This window comes from Actinia tenebrosa, unplaced genomic scaffold, assembly GCF_029948245.1.
Source record: "Actinia tenebrosa isolate PJP-AT-01 unplaced genomic scaffold, QUT_ActTen_1.0 PGA_scaffold10__47_contigs__length_13832649, whole genome shotgun sequence".
NCBI classification, from domain to species: domain Eukaryota; kingdom Metazoa; phylum Cnidaria; class Anthozoa; order Actiniaria; family Actiniidae; genus Actinia; species Actinia tenebrosa.
The window spans coordinates 8,640,885-8,664,057 of record NW_028292570.1 but is presented as its reverse complement, the minus strand read 5'-3'; the positions used below and the strand labels follow the sequence as shown (position 1 = coordinate 8,664,057).

Here is a 23,173-nt window from a genome sequence, read left to right as displayed (position 1 = left end):
ATCCTTAGTAGCTCGCTGCAGCTTGTTGTTATAACCCACAACGGAATTGGTGTTAATAACTAAATTACTTGGCATTAACCAACAACCAGGCGACAAAGCGTAATCCAGTCGCACTTTAGACTGCTGCACCGCTAATTGATATCTCTGCACCGACTTGGATATGTTGTTCTCTATTATTGCAGACTCAAATAAAGTTAGGAATTCTTGTTGCGTTTCCTGTGAAGCGCCTTGGGATCCAACAATGGGGTTGCGGGTATTTACCTGCGCTCCCAGGATGCAGTACACGAATGCTTCAATGCTACGGTTAATCCTGGCTAGGTTCCTTAAACCTTTTCCTTTCATTAACACGAACGGATCCCAAGTGCCGGGGTAGTTTGTTTGAATTCTAGTAATTAATGAATTATTACCCTTATCGCCGCCCATATCACCGAACTCTAACTCATTACTTGGGTATTCCTGATGTCCGTAGTCAGCCGGCTTCTCACCATTGGCACCCCAAACGTAAACTATACCCAGCCCATGCGTCTTACCCTCTTTGTAACGAAAGTCTCTTTGCTGTGGTTTGAACTCATTAATTAACCTTTCCAGGGCTGCGGCGTCATATCGGTTATTCATTGGATTAAATGCCTTATCTCCCGGTAGGGGTACGTTAAGCTCCTTCAACAACCTCCTTACCGTAAAGGCAACGTGAAACCGCATAAATGAAATGTGGAACATGTCCGCGGCAACACCACAACCTTTAGTGGCAGCCCAAATAGCAAAGTTTAACTGCTGTGACCAATACCGCATGTTGGGTCCTGCTAACCATTCCCTGGCCTCTTTACCTGACGTATGCTTCAACATCGTCTCTTTAAAGATATTCCTTACTACTACGTTAAATGATTGCTTACCCACTAAAATCTCTAGATGCGTTACCAATTTTTCGAAGTTGTTTACACCACCTTCAGCATCGTAAAATGGGTAATCTTCCGTGGTTAATAATAGATTCCTTGGAAAATTAGGTGCTTTATAAACGGGCTTATGAACGGGTGTTTTTGGGTGTAATTTTTCCAATCCCTCTTCCAAATCCTTATTGCTGTAAACTAAGTCATTATACTCTTTGAAGTAAATCCCGTCAGATCTGCTTTCAAACTTCGAGGTTACTGCTTTGGGATACAATTTCTTAAATGCTTCCCAATTCCAGTGGCTGTTATGTGGTTGCTCCTCTATGTTATTTCCAAAAGCGTCGTACATTAGTATATAATGGATGTTATACCATCAGCACCTCCGCTTTATCCTGATTTACCTAGGGAGGGGTCTAACGAATTAAACGCCGAGAACTTCCGCTTGAATAAGGCAAATCTAATCCTCGCTTACTTGGAAGGGCAGACAAAACACTATGAGGAGGTCAGGAAGAAATACGTCAGAGCCCGGAGTACGCTACATAAGATTGCGATAACTTCAGGATCCATATCTGTTGTGTTAACGGGCTCCGGCGTTGCTACTTCGCTTACTGGACCGGGAATAATCGTTGGAGTTCCTTTGGCCGGCGTTGGGGCAACCTGTGGTATCATTTCGGCTTTTGCTACGGGTATTATGAAACAGTTGTCAAGCAAAATATCCAAGCATGACACGACAATAGCTCTGTCAAGGGCTAAAGTAAATACTATCACTGACCTCGTCTCAAAGGCTTTGCGTGACAGAAAGATAGACGACGTAGAATTCTCGCTTATCTTAGCTGAAGAGGAAAAGTACGAGAAACTAAAGTCGGACATAAGGAATAAAAAAACAGTCGTAAAAGACCTTTCCGAGGAATCTCGCAAAAAGATCTACCAGGAGGCAAAAGAAGAGCTTCAAAGAAAGCTTGCTCAGTAAACATCTGCTTCGAAAAGAGCGTGACGGGATTCTATTTACATATTGAACGTCAGTCTAGAAATTACGCGTAATATAAATTCAGTGAATTATTACGCGTAATATAAATTCAGTGAATTATTACGCGTAATACGAATTATTTGGCGAATTATTACGCGTAATATGAATCATTTAGCGAATTATTACGCGTAATATAAATTATTTGCATAACCTTATTTGGCAAATTATTACGCGTAATATAAATTCATCGTATGAATTACGCGTAATATGTTATTGTCGCCTCGGAATCCATCCTAACAGGGGGTGGCTGGGGTCTATTTCATAAAATATTTCGTAAATTACGTCAGGATAATAAGGAATATCCTTATCCAGCCGACAAAACATCCACTCGGCTCTGCTCATATCAGAAACCTCGGGAATAGACTTACCGGTAATTTCAGACAAAAGATAGGGAATAGCTTTGTAATATTTCCCTAGTTTTAATTTTTTCAGCGTTTTCCGTAGACTTTGCGGGGTTGGCTCTTCTAAGTGGTTTATAATTCTTTCCATTACTTCGTCGTCTAAATATACCGGCCGTTGACCTTGAATGTGACTCATCCAGTCTCTGAAGTATTTTATTCTTTTGTATGGCGTCTTCTTACGACCTCCGTTGGAATAATATTGTTCCCTGGTAGCACAAGGCACGGCATTACGAATATTTTTACCGCACTCGTAACACTGTGCTGACGTGTCGTCTTCTATTTGCATTTTCTTACCACAACAAATATACTTATTTGGTGGTGGGGTAACAAACTTGGGTTTCAAGCACTTTACACAGAAATCATAAGCAAACTCTTTACATTCTTCGCACTCCATATATAGACTAACATATTTGCGCTGTTGCCCCCAACCACACTTGGAGTGGGGATTGTCCGTAGGTGGATTTTTGACACGGGTCTTGCCCGTGTTGAGATTGCGCTGGAACCCCCATTCCCTATACTACTGATGGGACAAGGTGTGGGCGGAGGGGGAGGGATCGGATCTGAGTGAGGAAAACAGTTGTGCAAACTGCTAAACAGTCATGATGCCGTATGGAGAGAGAACTTCGTCGGCTATCAAACATAATAAATATCTAAAAATCGCAGTAGTCATCGCAGTAGTCGCTCAATCGTAATTGATGCCGGCGTAGCTGTGGCCACAGTTTGTAAAATACAAAACGATGCTGGGGCAGGTCAACAGTTCTTACCTCAGTATATCTGGTTTATAACCATTTAGTTAGACATCTAGTCTATCGACCCCAATTTAGAAAATCCAGTTCTATTGGATCTATAGAATGGTCATTCACGAGAAGCCAAACGGCTCAGTGTACAAAAAAGTCGTTTCTGTAAACTCGAGCAACACAAATCATTATTAATACCTCTCCTGTCTGCGTGTGTCCACCTAACGTCAGCAGAATATGATATTCAGCATCTCGATAACCTGAACTTGACATTGCAAACTTAAAGTATTAGTTACTACCGGATAGAAAGATAGCAGGAATCGGATGGAATTTATTATGATTTTCCTGCGACCTCTTGTACGTCAGCAAAGGTCCTTAAATCACATATACGTTTTAAATAGTTGGGTCACCTAAAATTGGCCGTACATTTTACGGACATTTTAAAAGATTTGACAGTTCTGTGTTTAGTCGGTCCTAGCCTGCGAATATTTCGAGGGAAATTAAACCGGCTGAACGCAGGCTAGGTCCTAGCAGCTGTTTTAACTTGCTTTGGGGGAGGGCCGGCTAGATCCATGGGGAATCGAAAGGCACCGGCGTAGCATCCGCTCAGCATTTAAACTCGCTACTAATATTATCGCCTTTTTCTATAATTCTCTACAACAGGACTCATATATGAACGCAATTCAACACTTCAGGCGCTATCATGGTGTTACATACGCTTCAGGCGCTATCATGGTGATATATCTGGGGTTACATACGCACGCAGTGCGAAAAACATGTGAACGCAGCACGAAAATCCGGCCCCGGGCCCGCGGGGGGGGGGGGGGGGGGGGTGGGGTTCTCCCCTATATTCGCTATACGAGTACGTGCCGCCAAACAGGGTATGGTTGTCAGCGATTCTACTCTGGAACAGAGTATACAAAATCGCGCTTTGGGACAGGCTATAATGAAATCACGCTCTCTCCTACGCTAGAACAGGGTATGGTTTTCAGCGATTTTTCTCTGGAACAGGGTCAGGGTTCAGAGGGCCCAGCGGCACATCCCTACCCTAAACGGGCAAGAGTACCCCACGGGAAATTCGGCCTACATGGGTGAAAAACAACAAAAACTTCAAACAAATTTGATTCACTTCGGTGACTATAGCACTTTTAACGCGTTACATCATAGCTATGGTCACATCAACCGAATTTAACTGTGGGCGAATCTAATTATCAGTCGATCAAGCTGCTATGATCAAAAGTCCCGTTATACATCAGTATGCACAGGCTTAAAATTCGTTTAAGCTACTTTGCCTTGGTTTAAGATTTCGTAAAAATAAGAATTAAAAACAGGCATTAAACTGGTTTTGTTCCTAAAAGTTACCTTGACCTTAAGATAATAGGAGAGTCAACTATAAATAAAAGCTATATCATGCAGTTTAATGGTAGCAATAAATACTTATACGTAATTCTTATAATTCTTTTTTGTACCACTAATAATTTTTAGGTCCCGTTTATCCTATACATTATCCCAGAACCGCTCAATGTACAGTGACACTGAACATAGATGCGGCTATCATACGTCACCCATGTGAACCTTGTCTTGGTTCAAACGGACTGAAATGCATGAAGAATTTAGATCAAAAAGTAGTAGTTTAACTATTTATTTTTTCTCTCTCTTTACAGATTTGTAAAACAATATCATAAAGTTTTCCGCATGAATATATATATATATATATTCAATTAAATCATATTTTGATTATAACGTGGGCCGGATTTCCTTTACGTTCAAGAAGGCACTTTGAAATGATTATCACAGTATGTTGACTACTATCTCTTGCTGTTCTCAATCTTAATATACTGATTCAGGACATTGTTACTCGTAATTCCTTTCCGTTCCGAGCTCAGAAAAGGGAAAAAATCTGTCGGTGTAAACACTCATTACATTACGTAATTAAGGTCTCGCTCAGTTACGTAACTCGATCACTGAACCAACATAAAGACAGCTGAGTAGCGCGGAGAACAAGAATCCACCTGCCCATGCAAATGGTTGTCAATCCGTTTTTATTATTTCTTTTCTAAATTTTCTGCGATTAGAATTTCTCAGTATTTAAACATTTCAAAAAAAGAAACTGAACCGGTCAGTACTCTGGGCTAATTGCTGCTTGTACAGGACGCATTATATTAGTAGATAATATTCCATCAGTCAACTTAATTCATACATAAGAAGTTCTTCGATCAAGAACACATGATGATTTTCTGAAAACTTTTCAACCAAAGCATAAAGAGGACACAACTAAGCACAAAATATGAATTCAAGATAGCAGCACGTCATAACAGTCTGAGTGTATTAATTGCCTATAAAAGTATAAACGATAACATTATCGAGATAACAAGCTTCTTATAGTATATTGTAAAACAAATCAATAAAACTCTTACCCTAGGTAAATGAACTGCCAAGGCTGAGATCTGATCTTCGTCCGATCAAAGCTATCTAATCGTAGGAGATGTTAAATCTGTGAAACCAAGCTATAATCATAGCCGGTGCAACTATCTATCATTCACACCAGGGGAGCGGTTCACGCCTATTGGCCTGAGGGATTGACATCGATATCAGTTCAGTGAGTTCAGTTCGTTGTTCTTATCCGGTGTCGCGTAAACAAGAAAGTAGCGTGTAATTTAAGTCAAGTCTAGTTAAAGAGAATATACTGGAAATGCAAAACTCATAAACTTTTTTAATCCCTCAGTATCCGCCGGAAAACATAATCAGTATTTGTAAGATCACCATGGGAGGATTAGTTTGAATTTTCGCCAGTTTTACATCATGACAAATTCTGGATTCCATCTGCGGATAGTGCTGAGATCAAATTCATCCTGAACTTAGTTATAGTTTTTTGGGGGATGCCTCGTTTACTACGGACAAGAAAAAGAAAGAGACTATATTGATCGGCCCCCCACTTGCAGTCAATTAGTGTTAGTCAACCTGCTAAGAATGACGTACAGAGCTATGCCCTTACGCATGCACCTTGGTAATGCTCGATCAATATCTATCGCGAGAGTAATTAGCGTTTGACGTCACAGGCAGGGACTATACTAGGAACATAGGATCCTTATGTGGAAAATCTGAAAGGTGAAATGAGAGAATGACCTTGAAAAATGTAGTCGAATTGGAAGAATTGCGAAGAAAAAACTAATCCCGACTTGATGTTACCGTGAGAGGTTGGTGAAGATGAAAGCTGCATGTTGTTTCAGGTTGTTCAGCTACAGCTCTCAAGGTCACTGAGTTTATTTTGACAACGCCGTAAAGAGGAATAACCTTTACATCGAACCGGACTCAACTCTCATCAACCCTTCTAAATGTCAGGAAATTCGCTTTTCACACACTTAACCTCTTCTCAACATTCCATCATGTGCAAGGCTCTGTACGTTCACGTACAGCTGCAAACAACACGAAAGATTGTGACAACTTTGGGCAAAATTCCTGTAAATAAAAGGCAAAGTCCCGCGGGGTTCTCGACCTTCAGTCATTGACTCTTCCCCAATCGTCTCTCACTTATTTTCATCGAAGCGCGCAAAGGGCCTTTGCGCACCGGCGGTATGTCAGAAAGACGTAGTCGACTTGGGACGAGTCAGCATCAGTCAGCCATATCTGCGCAAATATAGCCACGAGCGTGTGGTTTATACATAAATTTCACTCATGGGTGCTTCATCATGCATATGATAGAACGTTTAACCTCGATCGAAACTGGGTGCTTTTCTGCTCCTTGAAGACTGGGCACTGAAGCATTTGGGTAGACAATAATCGGTTGCATTTGACAGTGTCTTCGAGGCCTGAGTGTCCCCACCCCCCACCCCCGGCAACTAGGCCAAGGCCAAGAATTTCGCACAACAAAAGCCGTCAACAGCAAAACTGTATACTGAAATATATTATTTCAATTTCTCAAGTGTAGCAAAATACATGGATGTATTTTAGATAGTTTGTCGTAATTCAAGCTTTCTAGCTATTTTGTCTGTGGCGACATTCCTCTTCTAGCTACTTGATATTCGTACATGTATTTTGCTACAATGTTTTGGATTTTTTTTATTCGGTTGATAAAAAAATGGAATTTATCGTTTTCATTTAAGAGTTCAAATTGTTTGTTTGTTATTGTGTTAATTTTTGTGGTAGTTCTTTACGTTTGTTTAAGTAGGAGGGACATTTCAAAAGAAAGTGTTTTTCATCTTAAACTTCTTGTTCACATAAAGGACATATTCTTCCTCCTCATTTGACATAAGGTCGCATGTGAGTAGAGTTGTTTGTTTGTTCTCTCCTGTGCTTCGAGGGTTTTTCTCCGGATTCTCCGGTTTTCCTCCCTCCTCAAAAATCAACTTCTAAATTCTAATTCGATCTCTGTTCACTTAGTTTGGAGCCTAGCTTTGTTGTGATTGTCCCACGCTGTGACACAACAGCGAAAGCTTTGTAGATTTTAGATTTTAGATTTTATTCTATAAATGCCGCCATTTTATTGCCGCGAAAGGGGGGCCGTGGCCCCCTCGCCCCCAACCCCCCTGCCTACGCCCTTGATTAAAGCCTGCAATCAAGCCTGCGTCGACCTTCCGAAGTGTTTGGGTTTCCTGTGGTAAGTTGAAGCAACAACGACCTGGTATCTAGCGATAAATCAAGTCATGTGTAAAAGCAACCATTACATTTGAATTCAAGGAAGATCTGTCATACTCCTGTCTAAAATCCTTAGTCAGGACTTGATTTGGACTTCTCTCCAGGTAAGATTGATTCATACCATACTTTAAGCATCCTGTAATACTATGATCTTGCTTCTGGGTTGGTTGTTTGCTCGATTATTCAATGTCGTGCCGAACCTGTTTTGTTGATGAAGAGCTGCTAATTTACAGTAAATCTAATAGATGTATGCAGAATAGCAAATCATTGTGCATGGTAACAGTTTTCCTTGGGAGATTTCACTAATCTATGAAAAAGAAGTGCCTAAAGCGATCGTCATCTTTTAAAGGCCTTAGATCTTTACGACAGATCTTCATATTCTAGTAACATGACTCAAATATAGCCGTTTCTTCAACATTGTTGATACTTCAAAATTCTCAATTTCCTAAATTATTTGTAAGCTTCAAAACAAGTCTACCACATTCTCACAGAAGAGCATATTACCTACATTTGTTAAGTAATCCTAGAAGAGGGAGAACTATAGAAACTTGATTTCTGTCGCTTGATCATCATCATATTTGTGTGCATTGAGTTTTTCGTGTCTGATATTTTAGGCATCCTGTACGCTATAATTTCCTCGTTATATATTAGCTCCTCTTCCACTCCTTTTAAGATTTATTTTTATGAGCTAAAAGAATGTTAATTCGACACCGTTTACAGTTTGTTTTCAATGATTGATCTTAAAACTAGTCTAAGATTCTCTTCAAACTTTTTTAAAACCGCGTTTGTAGGATAAAAGTGTCATGCTTTCACTTCCTCTCTTTTGTTTAAAGTGCAATTGGATACCAAGTACTATTTCTTTGTTCTGTATTTGTTAGCCTAAATATTATAAGTTTTCGATAAAAATAGTGGTAAAATATTTGTAGTTCTGTTCAAATGTGTTATACTGTGTACATTGGACATCTATGTTCATACACAGATAGAGACATCAAAAGGTATTGTTTGAAACCAAGGATGCCCACAATGAAAGAAAGTAAACTTGAAAGTAAACAGTGTTAGTATAATTTCAGACTTGAATAGAGAGTTTTGGGTGTTGTGATTGGTCAAACGACCAGTGATTATGAGTCAATATTCACTGGTTAATAGGAGAGGAAGTAAAATCACCAAAGTGGAAGTAACAGTAAAATATTTTTTCTGGGATACCTGTGGTAGCCTAGTCATAAGATACCTTTGTTTTTTTTTCTTTCCCCTGCGACAAATTGGAAAAATTGCACAATAGTACCCAGGGGTCTGTAGGGCCTTATCCAAGAGACTTTTGTGGGCTTCTTCATTAGGGTTTCCATCTACAGTCCTATGAATTAGCAGGGCAAGCTGTCAATCAATGTCACTCTGTTGCCTTGTGATTGAGAGGGTGGAGCTAGCTGATTATGTGACAAAACTTTTAATTTTAAATTGTAGATGTTGACTGCTGTAAGACAGCCAAGCTAATAATAGAAATTTACTACTTGTAAACAAGGATTTCCGTAAGCAATAAATTATTTCTAAGTATTTTAAAATACCACAGCCAATAGATTATTTTGATTTAACTAGTCATGATTTGATTCAGCTGTTTAAGGTGGCTGCCTACTTTTGAACGTTCGATTTGAGCCCACGATGTGCGCGCGCTCAAAAACCACTGAAAAATCTACAAGATTTTATTGAAGAACCATACGCGTTTTGAGCTTCAACAGGGCAAAACCCTCAAATTTTGCACTGGGACTCTAAATTTTTTGATAGCTCATTTGAAAAAACTCCTAAAAATCTAGGTTATATCAACATTTTAGGAAAAGTTTAAATCAGGAACACGTGAAAAAATAGATTTTCGTAGGTATTTTTGTTCGACTTTATGAGATTTTTTAAGAGCACTGAAACTACAAAATATGACAAATCAATGTCTCTCTTTGTCTTTTTGTCGAAAATAACCATGTATTATTGTAAAAGGATTGACTAGCCTTCATTCGTGCAATCATATATTCTGCAAATAAATATTATCTTATTAATCTTAATTTTTTTCTAATCACTTCCGGTGGCACAATTTTTACTCCAAAAGCTCGTGCGTAGGCTTCCATTAAATGCTGATTATCTCGAGAACGAATTCGGGACACCCTATTTTTCTTTCCAGATTTGGAATCAGCATTAAATTTCAATTCGGAAAATCGAAGTTTTAAAAAAAGCTTAAATCAATTTCCAAAAGTAGGCAGTCACCTTAAAGCAGTATAATCGATAATCTAAGATAAGTAATATGAGGGATGAACTAGCCAAATCATGTGTAAAAATAATGATAAACACTTCATTTCAGAGCTATGCTGGCTGATCCATGGATTCAAGTTTTAAGTTATTTTGGCAAGCTGTTTGTTTTGTCTCTGAAAACTACTATAAATAAACATGAGGTTCAACATGAAATTTATTCAAATTTCCATTTTCTTATTAAGAATATTAAACTGATTGATTTTATTAAGAATAATAAAATGATTTCTGTAAAAACATGCATTCTGACCTTCAGATCGATCTCGTATTATCCAACTTCTAGTTCACCCATAAATGAGAATTTTTTCTTAGAAAATGTCCATTAATTTCAAAATATGGGTTAAAAAAGGAAATAATTCATAATTGTCATGCCAAACTCAAGCTAATATATATTGCTGGAAGCATTCATCAAGGTTACAATTATTGATACAGTTACATTTTATGGGGAAGACAATGGCAAAAATGTTCTTTCATTTTTTTGTCCTTTCATGAGTTAATCTGAACGTTCTTTGATCCAGGTCCATCCCTGAAACAGGCTGACAATGTACCTGACCTAAATTAGTGATTATATAACTACCAGCTACCACCACATATTGACTTGTATGACCAAGTTTCTTAGCTTTTTAGCTTATTCAAGCTGGCTTGACTCTTCTCTTCTAATAGTCTTGGTTTTAATAAATACAGAAATATCTTTTTCTATTATAATTGCTGTTTTTTTATTCAATTCCAAACAACTATACTGCTGTATCAGTAATGATGTGGTCAGCTGCACCATAACAAATAATGTACTGTAGAGACAACTATCAGATATGTTCATATCCCATAGTATCCCACACAACTCGCAGCTCACTGCACTTGCAATATATTAAAACAGCTAGTTAAATTTGTTAAGAGAGATTACTGTGTGGACACTCAAACCATGAACACTTCAAGGTTTTTTTAACATTTCTCACATAATCCAATCAGAAGCCAGATTCTTACAGAGGTTCCAGCATTTTTTCGTGCAATTTCAGAGTCTCTTTGGTTCTGGTTGTTAAAGTTTTTAAAATTTATGAAGTGTATCAATTATTTCATAACAGCTACTTTGTCAATGAACTATATTTTTTGTTTTATTTCTGTAAATTATTGAAAATTTGCACTTTGTGTGTCACTCTTGCAGTTACTTAGTTCACACAGAGTGAGCTAAAAATAAGACATCTAAAGATTTTTCCACCATGTTGTGATTGGATGGCACCTAAAAATTTTTGATTACTTTGTTTCTACAGAGAGCTGTGATTGGATAGTTATGAAAATTATAAAAAAAAACCTTGAAATGTTCATGGTTCAAGTGTTTGCACTGTAAATTTGTTAACTTGATTCTTCTTATCATCTGATGTTGCAGGAGAATGACAGATATGGACGATAAAAAAATAGATGATGGCCAATCAGAACCTGTGTATGGGGGATGTGAAGGCCCAAATGCAATGTATGTCAAACTGATCTCCAGTGATGACCATGAATTCATCATTAACAGAGATTATGCTTTGACATCAGGAACCATCAAAGCTATGCTAAGCGGGCCAGGTATGCAAACCATTAAATTATCAGTTTTAACTGAAACACTTTGCTTTTGGAGAACCAATTATTCATTTGTGTTTTGGTTTTTGAGGCACTAACGAATTATGCAGGGCTTGCCTTATATGGACCACTTTCCAAATGTTAGCTGTGTTGACGATCTGGCAAGATCTTCCATGATCTTAACAAGATATTCAACCTGGAAATGCTTAAGTGATTAAGTGCTTTTATTCACTAATTGGAATTCAAGGGAATTATTTTTCCATATTGCGTAAAATTGGTTCCAACAGTACCTTACTAACATAATTGTTGCCTTTTTTGCCTTTAACACTCCTCCTCCTCCCTCCCCCACAAATGAAACTGCAAAACATTATCTCTTTAGCCCCCAAAATCAAAACTGACTGTTCCAAAGTTTCTCACAACTCTGCAATATTGTATACAAACGAGTGGTGATAACTAATAGAGTACTAGCGTGGACTGTGTCAGTGTTTCTGAATAAAAGCGCAGGAACTTGTGGATGACTTGAATCACCGTAAAAAGCTTTGTGAAACTGATGTTTCGTACGTTAGTCCTTCGAGGAAGGACTAGCGTCTGAAACGTCAGTTTCACAAAGCTTTTTACGGTGAATCAAGTCATCCACAAGTTCCTGCTGTAATATTGAATACACTCCTGGAAGAACAAAATCTTAGATGTTTAAACATCTTATTAATGGCAAAGTGAAAGAAATGGGGAAATTGTTGTTGGGTCATATCTTTATACAGTAACAGAAATTTTGTTTCCCCTGTCTGGTATCCTAAACATCTTGTGTTCTGATTGGCTGTGCAAGTGGATGCACTTTTAATCTCTCCCACAGTCCAGTATTCTGACATATAAGGCTTACATCATCCAAGCACGCACATGGGAAAATGATTGTTAAATAACAAAACTAATTGCAAAATATATGGAAAAGTAAATGGAAAAAACAGGACAGAAAAAAACTGTGCCCTAATCGACTCAGTCCTTATATTCAAGACCTCAGGCATGTTTTTTTCCTATCTGGACCTCCTGGCTGGTAAATAACACGTATATGTTGTCAGATTCTGTAAACTGATGACTTAAGGTCCATTCTTAATTGGTTTTTTTACTCATATTCCTTGCACAGGACAATTCTCTGAGAATGAAACAAATGAGGTCCATTTCAGAGAGATCCCGTAAGTATCTTGTTTTTGATGAGTGTGAAAATGTCATTGATTCATACGCCTTCAAATACCCATAATAAGGAGCACTGATAGTCTAAGGGCACATCTTCAAGTGCTTTATACATGAGCCCCTCACTCAGGAGAATTGGGCAACCACTCCCCATGTCATCAAAGTAAAATATTAGCTTGAACTTTGACATTTACCTTCATCCCTTCATTCAGTAACTGTCCTCTAAAGGAGATGTCTGATATGTCATAGACTTCCAAAAAGTAATTGTCCATTTTTCTTTATTTATTTACCCATCAACTTATATTATGTTATAACCAACCTTCTCATAATGCCAGAATTTAAAGCCATGTTTGAGTAGAGTTAATGGTTATAAATTCTTTAGCGGTCGTTTTCTTTGGGTTTCTTTCCCTCTTAAAATGTTTTGAGAACTTGTCATTTGAGTTGTAAAGCTTTTTTGGCTTTGCCATGGATCAACCACAGTGGTTAGATCATTTCTTTTTCTAATTAGATTAAAATTCAAAACTCGCCACAGTCATTTCTAAAGTGGCCTATAAACCCTTTGTCCCATGCTCCCTGTATGAAGGAATGAAATATTTATGTAGATTATACAAATATTTTGCCTTCATTGCAGGTCCCATGTCCTGGCAAAAGTCTGCATGTATTTCATGTACAAAGTTCGTTACACCAACAGTAGCACAGAGATCCCAGAGTTCCCTATTGCACCAGAAATAGCCCTTGAACTGCTTATGGCAGCTAACTTTTTGGATTGCTGAACAAGATAAAAGAGTCAAACATTTCTGTAGTCTAAAAGTCAGAGTTGCACACTTTAAAGTTTTATAACTTATGAATTTGTCCTTGACTCTCAAAAGAGAACAAACAGTTATTGCAAGAAAAATATGGATTTTCAAACAAAAATTTACGTTAAAAGAACAATAATTACTTGTGTTAATTCTATTTTCTTCTTTTTTTTTTGTATTTATGGCTGTTTTTTCCCTGTATAAAAGGTATTTTATTGCTTTATCAAGTATTAAGATTTAAAAAGTTTTTAATAAAATCCGAAGAAATTTAGTAACCACAATTGCTATATACTAATGATAAGAATCGAATGAATTCCTGAGTGAAATCAATTTGTTAGGGACTTACGAAACGTTTACTGAATAAAGCTAAATTGGTTTTATTTCAAACTACTGAATGGAAGTCTGCTAATGTAATCTTATAATGGCAAAATAAACGAGAACATTTTTGTTGTATGATACTTTTTGGTTGCATTCTGCAGGGGCAGATCTAAGGGGGTGGATGCCAGAATTCCGGGGGATTGAGGCTAAGCCTAGTCGAACTTATCACGTGACTACATAATGTTTAGGTTTTTTCAGCGTGAGGATTGGAGCGGGCCCCCTTGGTTACCCCCCTGAGTCGGTGTAATGATGAACAATGTTTCAAAGTAACACGAAGAGAATCGTTCGTATCCTGTGCAGAGGAAAGACAAACATGTCGAGCTTCTCTATAACTCGGTCCCACCACCTGGTCCCAAACGGCAAGGTTATCGTTTGACATACAGCAACATAATCGTCAAATAAGCAACCCGTTTTATATTCAGTGTAGCAACTCGCCTAACTTGCAGTAACATATGTGGAGAAAAATCGTCGAGCCTCTGGGACCAGGGTAAGTAACCTGGAGTATCCCTTACCTAAACTAGGAGTATCCCTTATACCTGAACTAGGAGTATATCACACCTGAACTAGGAGAATATCACACCTGAACTAGGAGTATATCACACCTGAACTAGGAGTATATCACACCTGAGCTAGTTGTATATCACACTTTATTTATTTTTTAGCGAGGCGCCAAGGTACTTTTAAAGGTTATTCAAATTTGAACCTTGCAACCTCGACTAAATGCTTTGTGTTTGACCAGTGAACCGATGTATGGAAAATGGTGAATCGATCAAATCATTTGCAACAACAACCAAAATAACTCAGATTTATTCCACATCGACACCCACAGCAATTCAACAGGGGCGGATCCATGGGTGGTAAAAGGGGTGACTACTAGTCGCCCCCCTTTTGCTCAAATTTCGTAGTATATCGTTAGTAACAGTAACCCACCCTTTTCCTCGAATTCCTGGTATTGCGTCACAATATCCACTCATATTCGCTGAGGATTATTCTGAAGGAAAAATGAATGGATTGCCGCCGTTTGATAGTTAGAATCAGTGATCATGGGGAAAGAAAGCCATTTTTGATAAAGTTTAGCGTTATTCTTTTATTAAGAATTGTCTACGTTTTACGTTACTATGAATTAATATAGCTGAAACTATGTTAAGCTATCCCTTTAGCTACAAAATACTTGCAAAGTACTGATAGTTGAGACTTTTATATTCGTCTGTTGTGCAAGTATTATTTTAAACTCATCCCACTGATTTTATTTTCCTTTAATTATCACAAGCTTGGTACTCTTTTTGTAGAAGCAATTTTAACCTATTCGTAATTCCGTGGTCGAGTTTCGCGGCAAAACCAATTACTTACTTTTATTTTTGTTTATCAAGAGGGTTTCCTTCGCCCTCACTAACCTTAACATCTTCATTCTTTGCCTTAGCTTCTCTCTGTTTCTCAACTTTTTTCAGTGTTTCCTGTAAGAGTTCGATATATCTACAAGTGTGTTTTATTGTTTCTAGTTTCGTAGGCTTCTTAAGGGCAGGAAGAGTTGGCACGAGCTCTCGAAGTTTCTTGTAAGCATTCTGTTCAGCTTCACTTCTCAATTTATCCCTAGCAACGTTTCTTTTACGCATCTTCTTTGGTGTTTCACCGTCTGGAGTTGCTCGAGAATTTGAACTTACAGTAGATATGGAGCTGGTTTCTGTGGGTGGACTACTGTCATCGAAAGAAGTCGCCATGTTGGATTCTTCTTCCACTAAGTCTTGCAGAAGATTTGGATTGACCGTTGCATTTATATTCAATCCATCTCCGTCGTAAAGGAATTCTCGATTTTCTGTGCAAAGTAATCCATAATCACTGTCTCCTGAGAGTGGAGATTCATCTTCCATTATTTTAATCTGCAAAAATATGCAATAAATAGGGAAAGATTTGGTAAGCTTCAAAATTATATAATAAACTTTTTCGCTTAACTTTTATCTACGGGGTGGTTGTGCACGAAGACTAATAAAGAATGTCTGTCTCATGGGAATTATACTTACAGACGACAGAAAGAAGTCCTCGCTGTTATATTTCCAGGGTTTTTCCAAATAATCGGCAGTCTTTTTAATCATAAATTGAGGTCAATCTTCAGCCATGTGTCTGGAGATTCGATCCGCGTGCTTCGAGATCAGTAAAATGGCTTTTTCTGTCAATCAAATGGCTCTATACAATATGAATGGCTGTCATTTTCACTTTATATTCACTTTTGCACCTGAAAAAAATTGAAAAAATGCAGTTAGTTTGCATCGTTCATGTTTTCTTTTTTAAATAAAATTCTCATTATTATTAAAATAGAGTTGCTCACTAATGATAATAATGACACCCCAGACGAATTTCTCAATGAAAAACCGGTCTTGACGGTTAATAAGAGAATCCACAGGAACCCCATGCTCCAAGACAACACAGGCCGGCTTATTGCACATACAGACTTTCTGTCAGCAACATGAAATTTAGATTTTACATTTGTGGGATAAAACTTTTGCAATGATGTTTTCAAAGCAGATAAATCAGCCCGATTTACGTCGTGATAGTTTTGCCATTAGTCGGTACCAACTTCTACGTAATGCAGCCAGAAGTGCTAGGTACAGTCAAAAGCAAACCATTCGAACATATTTGCTGATTGAAGCGGCTAAAATTAACGCATAGAATAGATGGACTGTGATACCCATACCATCGGCTTGGCCTATCTGTTGCACGGACTTTGAGATAATGTCCAGATCCGCCTCGATTCATAGCTGTCCACAAAAACTGCTTTAAAAGATATATTATTACTTAAAACAAAGTCAGTATTTTGATAGCTCAGGGAATACTGCTAAACGAGGAATAAACAGCATTGTAATAGTTACATACAAAGACACTTTAGGGCTCGCACTAGGGACATGGCCATGCAGTCACGTAGTAGAGCAAAGATTTCGCCTTATAATTGGTCACGATTCTGCAAAGGGTTATAAAAGGCTTATCAGATCAGTTGCAAATTAAAAACAAAAAAATCAAACCCAAAGTCCTTGAGAAAATCGCTTTTTGACCTGGTTTGATTCTATGGGGAGATATCGGAAATTGGCTGAAGCTGATACGGGCTATCAATGAGCTCGAGATGAAGTTGCTCGAGGCACCGCCGGCACCTCATGCACTTTACCTTATACCAAAAAATTCGCATTTATTGATTATTTAGCCTGTGTGGATTCGATCTGAACATAGAATAGCCTTAAGGCTTTCTTCGGGATAATTTTTATAAAAAAAACACAAAGGAAAGAACGCTGAGTCCACATGAGGCCATAATGGAGGACTATTATCCCTTTGGTCGGTATGTTGGTTAGGAATAAATAGTCATAAATCCCCGGCCATGATTGTGATATACCACACGCAGCAATACAACATTGGCAACGGGTATAGGGAGTCACGATTCCATAAAAACGACCAGATGTGGAATCCTTATTAATGTTCAGGGATCGGAGTGAGATAAGATGCAGGAATATAGACCATCTTACAAGTAATGACAACTTACAATCCAATCACTTAACATGTTAGTCATGTTAAGACTGATCAGCCTGGCGTTGTTTCATGAACAAAAGTATATAAATTCAAACCTGGCTTTTCTTGAATGAGTGGAGACAGAAGTTCAGAACTTCTGGTGGAGACCTTGTCAAAAATTTTAAAATGTTCAATGTGTATTCAGTTATTATTACTACTTAAAGCGCGAGGGTGAGTGCACAGCTCTCATGACATGAAGTACTGATGTACTTCAATAGAGTTTGACACAAAGTAAGTGTGAACCATTGAAGAGTTTTCCTATTCGTTTGACCTTAACGAGTGGGGAACTTGTTGAATTTCACATTTTTCTCGTTAATTGTCACAAATAAACAGCCAGACTAATAAACAATTGATTTCTGAACCACTTAGTTTAATGTACTATTAGCCTCGCTAAACCGAGGTTAAACGCGACCACCCTGCTGCATGGGCTGCCTTCCTTTTTCAGTCGCTGCTGGCTCAATCAACTGCAGGTTTAACCATATAGATACGTCGTATTCATTCTCAGTTAGTGGGGATTTAGTAGTGTGCTAAAGTAGCTCAGTGGGAGTGATTGGACTTATATAAAAAGTGAATGGCCAAGGTTTGGCAAATGAAATAAGAAAAGAAATAAAAAATATGAATGAAACGGGAAGAGCCACGGGAATAGATGCGTACAATACGAACAATTTTAAGCCTTTAAGTTCTTAATTTTAAGAATTTGTCCACTATCAGTTTACCAAAAATTCTTATGTAAGTGTTTGTTCATGTGCTTACTAATTAATAAGCAAGGAATTACAATGACTTTGTTTCCCAGAAGATATAATGTTGGTTCTTACGTAAACTATTATGATCAGATCTCAAGCCGTATAAGATTTTCTTTGAAGCATGCATTCGAACCCTCTTGATACAAGTGGCTCATAATAAACCGTTATCTCAACCTAATTACAAAGACTGACATTCGGCAGTCCAAAATTTTGTCTTCCCATTACTCTCTCACTAAAGCCATGTATTAGAGTATTATACCAATACTGAGGCCAATGATAACATCAAGCCCTCGGCTAGTCTGTCTCTCATGGCCATGGCATCAAATCCAATCTTTTCAGTCTCGTATCATTTACACATACTATTCATGGATATTTTTATCTATCGTTCTTATCAGTGAAGTTATCGAGAAGGATTTAATTTTATTAGTAGAGTAATACTTCTCTCAATGGCATGTAAATTATTTGGCTCTCGAAGTGAAGAGCTTTGCAAGCTGGACAACCAGTTGATTTTGCACTTATAAAAAAATGCAAGAAAGAAAGAAAAAATAAAAGAAAGGAATGTAGAAAGGAGTGTGAGAATCAAAATTGAAATTAAAATTGGAATCGAAAATACTGACACATACGCACATGAAAGTATGTTGGAGTTTTGCCCTGAAGGCTATTCAGCTCATAATTCATTCAAGGTGTGGTGTAACGAATGGTTAATGGCCTCGATTATCGTAACTTAAAGAACTTCCGAAAGCTTTAGAATCTGCGTCAGAATACCTCGTAGATTACTAATCCCTCTAAATGTGGATTCACACGGGGGAATATGAGGAATTTTGTCAAATATAGGATATTACTGCAACAACTGACTAGGATGTAAGGTTGTATTTTGTTTGTAAAGATATAACCATGTGACTGCTTGGCTCGAGCCCCGAAGGGAACTGTTAAAAGACAGTCAGAAAGGCTCCAAATGATCTTAATGTCTTTAACATAACACTCCGTCATGTGTGCTTCTTTGGAGGTCAGAACTAATGCATCGTGAGTCATCCAAACACAAGCTAACTCATAAACACACGGGATTCTTGTTCGTTGAAAGAATTAACAAGGATTCGGTCATCTTAAACCGTCACACCAATCACATTATAACTGCTAATAAAACAGTGACAGCTTTAAAGGATTTCTTATTCAACCACAGAACACGTGAGTTAATCGTGGTGATTTGAGAGGAATGCGCGCGCTCGCGTAAAATTCAACTAAAACTATCGGCCAAAAAACGGTACTGGGAAGATGGCTTTCGATGAGATCGTCTACAGGATTAAGTCCTTTTACACAGCCCATTGATGAAGGGAAAAAGAGAATAGATTCGGATTCATACGCAAAGGAAAGCGATGATAAAATCTAGCCTTTGAGATGCGCCTTCTATCTCATACCAATTTAGATATGTTATCAGAAATTTGCACACTCCCAGATCTCTATTGTAACGGATAAGCTGAGCGGTTAAGTTGCTAGTTATTGACTGAGTTTGTCAGTCAACTTTCCCGAGGCAGTTTAACACAAGTTGTCGTACCAAGAAAACCACTCCAGTTTGGATGCATCATGGGGAGATACACGAACTATGATGCGAACGAAAATCAACTTGGGCCGGAAGAATTCATCATCAAGCCACGCAAGCGCGCCAACTATGATCATCCATCTGCTAATGCGTTACGAGAACGTATTAGAGCTCAAAACCTCAAGAAAGCCTACATGGAACTGCAGAAAACACTCCCTAATGTCCCACCAGATACTAAACTTCCTCGACTGAATATTCTCCTTCTTGCTATCGACCATATCGAACATCTCATGACTGTTTTGTCCCAAGAAACATCAATGGCCAATGAAAGACTTCCCCGAAAGGAAGATATGATTCAACCCTTCATCAAGGTTAGTCAGTATACAAGCTGGTACATCATTTAGGGTTAAGATTGCTTTCATTTTCTTTGCATGCGTCCCTGCATGCGTCAAGTCTATCCGTTATACATCAGTCAGCTGGTTGCAGTATGGCTTACTTAACTCCTTAAGTGAATGCTTTTGCCCAAGGCGTCTATTGATCCATTGAATGAATGCTTCTCAAAACCAAGGCTTTATTTCAAGGAAGCCCGACCTTTGGTTGGCACGAGCTGAGAGTGTTGAGTCGTTGTACATGGTATTATAGTCGTGTCACAACATTGAGTATCACAGTTCGGCTCTGTCGTCTTGTTTTCTTTTCCATATGATATCTGTTTATCCGAAAGTGTTAAAGAGAAAACGAATTAACGCGTTGTTCCTGCAGCCCATTAGGGTCTTTTAAATAAATATTAAATCAAAAAAGAGGAAGAAAAAACATCATTTTATCGGCCATCATAAGAAGGATAATAAGACTACAGTACAGTACTGAGCAAATTTTAGCTAGTGTGGTCAGTATCGCGTGTATCCTGCGCTCTAGAGTGCATGTTCTATAGTTAAGGCTTCTTTAGTTGGAGCAAGCCTTTGTTATCGGTCATAGTGCAGCCGTCCCTTCGATCACTTGAGTGTTCTCGCAGTGAAAAACTATCAATGAAGCTCCGTCTAGTAACATAAATGACAACCTTCCTTTACTTTGTTTCTTCTCATGAGTGATCGAGAAAGTAAGAACCATATCATTTGATCATTGATAATGAAAACTTGGGGTTCAATTTTAGTTCATTTCTTGGCACAAAGCTCCATGTGTGACGACAGCTTTAGTAATGCTAGTCGGCCTTATCCTTAGATGTTCTCATTATCAATCCACAAAAGTTTTAAGAAATCAGTAGCTGAACTACTTAAGATTCAACTACTAGATACAAAGACTGCATATGTGGCAATCCATACCAGCAATTGATATTTAATTTACCAAATGCAATTTACACTAACTTATGTAAGCCGGCATTACCTCGCGCAGCCCAGTTTCTTCGACAAAATAATGAAGCGTTCTCGTGCATATTGTTCCGCCTATTTTCGCATTTATTATAGTTTATCATTCCTCAGATTCTTGTCCTACACTCCCTCTCTAGCTAATCAATAGCTCGCAAGGACGCATATTTAAATGCGCTTATGTCTACTAAGCGTGCAGTCCGTATCTCCATACCCAGTTATGTCAGTCACTTGGTTCGACTTTTCCGTACAGTTTTACTTTAAGATTCAAGCACTCAAGTGAAGGAGCTATGAGGCAGAGAGGGGTGGGGTGGGTTGGGGGGGGGGGGGGGGGCGGGTGGGGTCAGTGAGTGAAGTCGCTTGATTGGCTTCTTGACTTCTTACCTACTCCAATTTTTCGTGTTCAAATATATAACATTTAATGTAACAAAACATTTGATTAGCTCATTGGTGGAGCCGATACGTATGCATACAGTACAGAGGTCGATATGCGCCGGTTATACAGTGTATATACACGGTGCATGCGATGCATTCTTGGTTTGCACGTTACGTCATCGCGGCCATGTTGGTACCATTTAACAAAAGATTTCTCATTAGCATCCATTGTTAACGATATCACAATGGCCGTCATGTTTTTGTTTTTTTAACTCTCTTGGGAATGCTTGCAACCCATCAATTCAATAGGACATATGATTTATAAGCCTGAGTTACAACTCATGGTTCCATCAGGAGGAGTCCATGAAAATCAACCCGGGATATACTATAGTACTATCGTCTGTGGTATATGGTTGTGAAACAGATAGGGCTGCAAAGCTTTGGTTTTGAGCTTGTCTCACATTTGTGTACCGCAACTTCTTCTTTTTGTTTCATTTCTTTAGAAATGGCCAGCAAGATGTCAGTTGTTTTCAGAGCAGCCTGCTGCACAACCAACTGAATATTTACCCAGTTGTATGTATGAAACGAGGTATCCTCAGTCCTACTGTTAGAAGACAATTCAAATGGCTTGACAACAGATTAGAATATTGAACTGTCTTATACGAATACCTATAGACACCAGAGGTGCAGAACATCGCAGTTATAGATGGTTGGCTGCAACGAAAATGAGGGTCAAAGCTGAAAAGCGGACGATAAATCCTTCAATATGCTTTAGAATCATTTAACAATTAATAGTAACTACAAGATAATATGAACTATATTTCAAACCCGCTCTCATAAAAATCAAATCGTTAATTGTTTGACTTACATTAATCAATTTTCACTAGTATTACAGGTAAGCATAGAAGTAATACTAAAGAGAATGCAATGTGGTCTGAAGTGAAAAGACATCATTCGCCTAAAGAAGTAATGCGAAGTACAAAAGAATAACGCGCGCAACGCACAGGATTGTGATGGTTGAAATATGGAGTCCGATAAGCTCCGCCGAAACTCAGCCTAAAATCTTGCGTGTTGTGCTTGATGCTGGAACAGAAGAACATCTCGATCAAATTTCATGTAATGAGGTACAAATATGCATGTCTCAAATTTAAGATGTATAAATAGGATATAATGAGTTCTTGACATCAGGCTAACTCGTAGCTCAGGCACGCTATTCAAAGATACATACATCTTTTCTAGTGTTTTTTAATGTGGCAGTCCAACTAGTAACTTCTGTATGCAACACTTCGCGCAAAGCAATTGATGCAGGAAGGCGAGGAAGCAATAAAGAGGAAAAGATTATCTCGTCGCATAGTTTGACTCGAGCTCACATGCACAGCTTGTGTGGTTTTAAATATGTAAAAAGATAGCATTAATTTTCAGTTATAAAACTGATTTGGTGGATGTAAATTATATTTCGTCAAGCTAAATTTTCTCCAGAAAAATTCCGAGCTCCAAAATAATAATTAATTCTATAGTTTTATATACAAATTTTAATAAACTTTTAAACAAATATGATAAAATCCCACTTGTTGGACACGTTTCCTAACGAATGTGAGTATCTTCTCGTATTCCTGATCATATACATCAACCAACATGGACGTGGATACCTCTCTTGTTGGCAACCACATGTAGTTGTATATATAAATCTAGATCATTCTTCTTGCAGCACATTCCTAATTCAG

General features: G+C 38.2%; 4 protein-coding genes across 5 annotated transcripts in view; 2 read left to right on the top strand and 2 right to left on the bottom strand.

The window, feature by feature from the left end:
• LOC116298833 (protein-lysine N-methyltransferase SMYD4) overlaps positions 1-5,586 on the bottom strand; it is a 33,898-nt gene extending 28,312 nt beyond the window's left edge. The window contains exon 1 of one of the 2 annotated variants that reach the window (XM_031707401.2): positions 5,467-5,586. The gene's annotated coding sequence lies outside the window, so the exon portion shown is untranslated. Of the gene's footprint in view, positions 1-3,076; positions 3,230-5,466 lie in introns of those variants that run through there. The other variant, XM_031707400.2, reaches the window with a different exon arrangement.
• Positions 5,587-7,674: 2,088 nt separating this feature from the next.
• LOC116298834 (elongin-C) lies at positions 7,675-13,962 on the top strand. Its single transcript, XM_031707402.2, has 4 exons — positions 7,675-7,788; positions 11,352-11,533; positions 12,666-12,714; positions 13,344-13,962. Exons 2-4 carry the CDS (start codon positions 11,356-11,358, stop codon positions 13,483-13,485), a joined length of 369 nt encoding a protein of 122 aa, XP_031563262.1. The 5' UTR covers positions 7,675-7,788; positions 11,352-11,355; the 3' UTR covers positions 13,486-13,962.
• Positions 13,963-15,045: 1,083 nt separating this feature from the next.
• On the bottom strand, positions 15,046-16,709 carry LOC116298846 (uncharacterized). Its single transcript, XM_031707416.1, has 3 exons — positions 16,577-16,709; positions 15,906-16,117; positions 15,046-15,764 (listed from the first exon to the last, which is right to left on the bottom strand). The coding sequence occupies exons 2-3, from the start codon at positions 15,975-15,977 to the stop codon at positions 15,240-15,242; spliced, it is 597 nt and encodes a 198-aa protein (XP_031563276.1). The 5' UTR covers positions 15,978-16,117; positions 16,577-16,709; the 3' UTR covers positions 15,046-15,239.
• Positions 16,710-19,081: 2,372 nt separating this feature from the next.
• Positions 19,082-23,001, top strand: LOC116298832 (transcription factor 24). Its single transcript, XM_031707399.2, has 2 exons — positions 19,082-20,087; positions 21,953-23,001. The coding sequence occupies exons 1-2, from the start codon at positions 19,761-19,763 to the stop codon at positions 22,058-22,060; spliced, it is 435 nt and encodes a 144-aa protein (XP_031563259.1). The 5' UTR covers positions 19,082-19,760; the 3' UTR covers positions 22,061-23,001.
• The last annotated feature ends 172 nt before the right edge of the window (positions 23,002-23,173 follow it).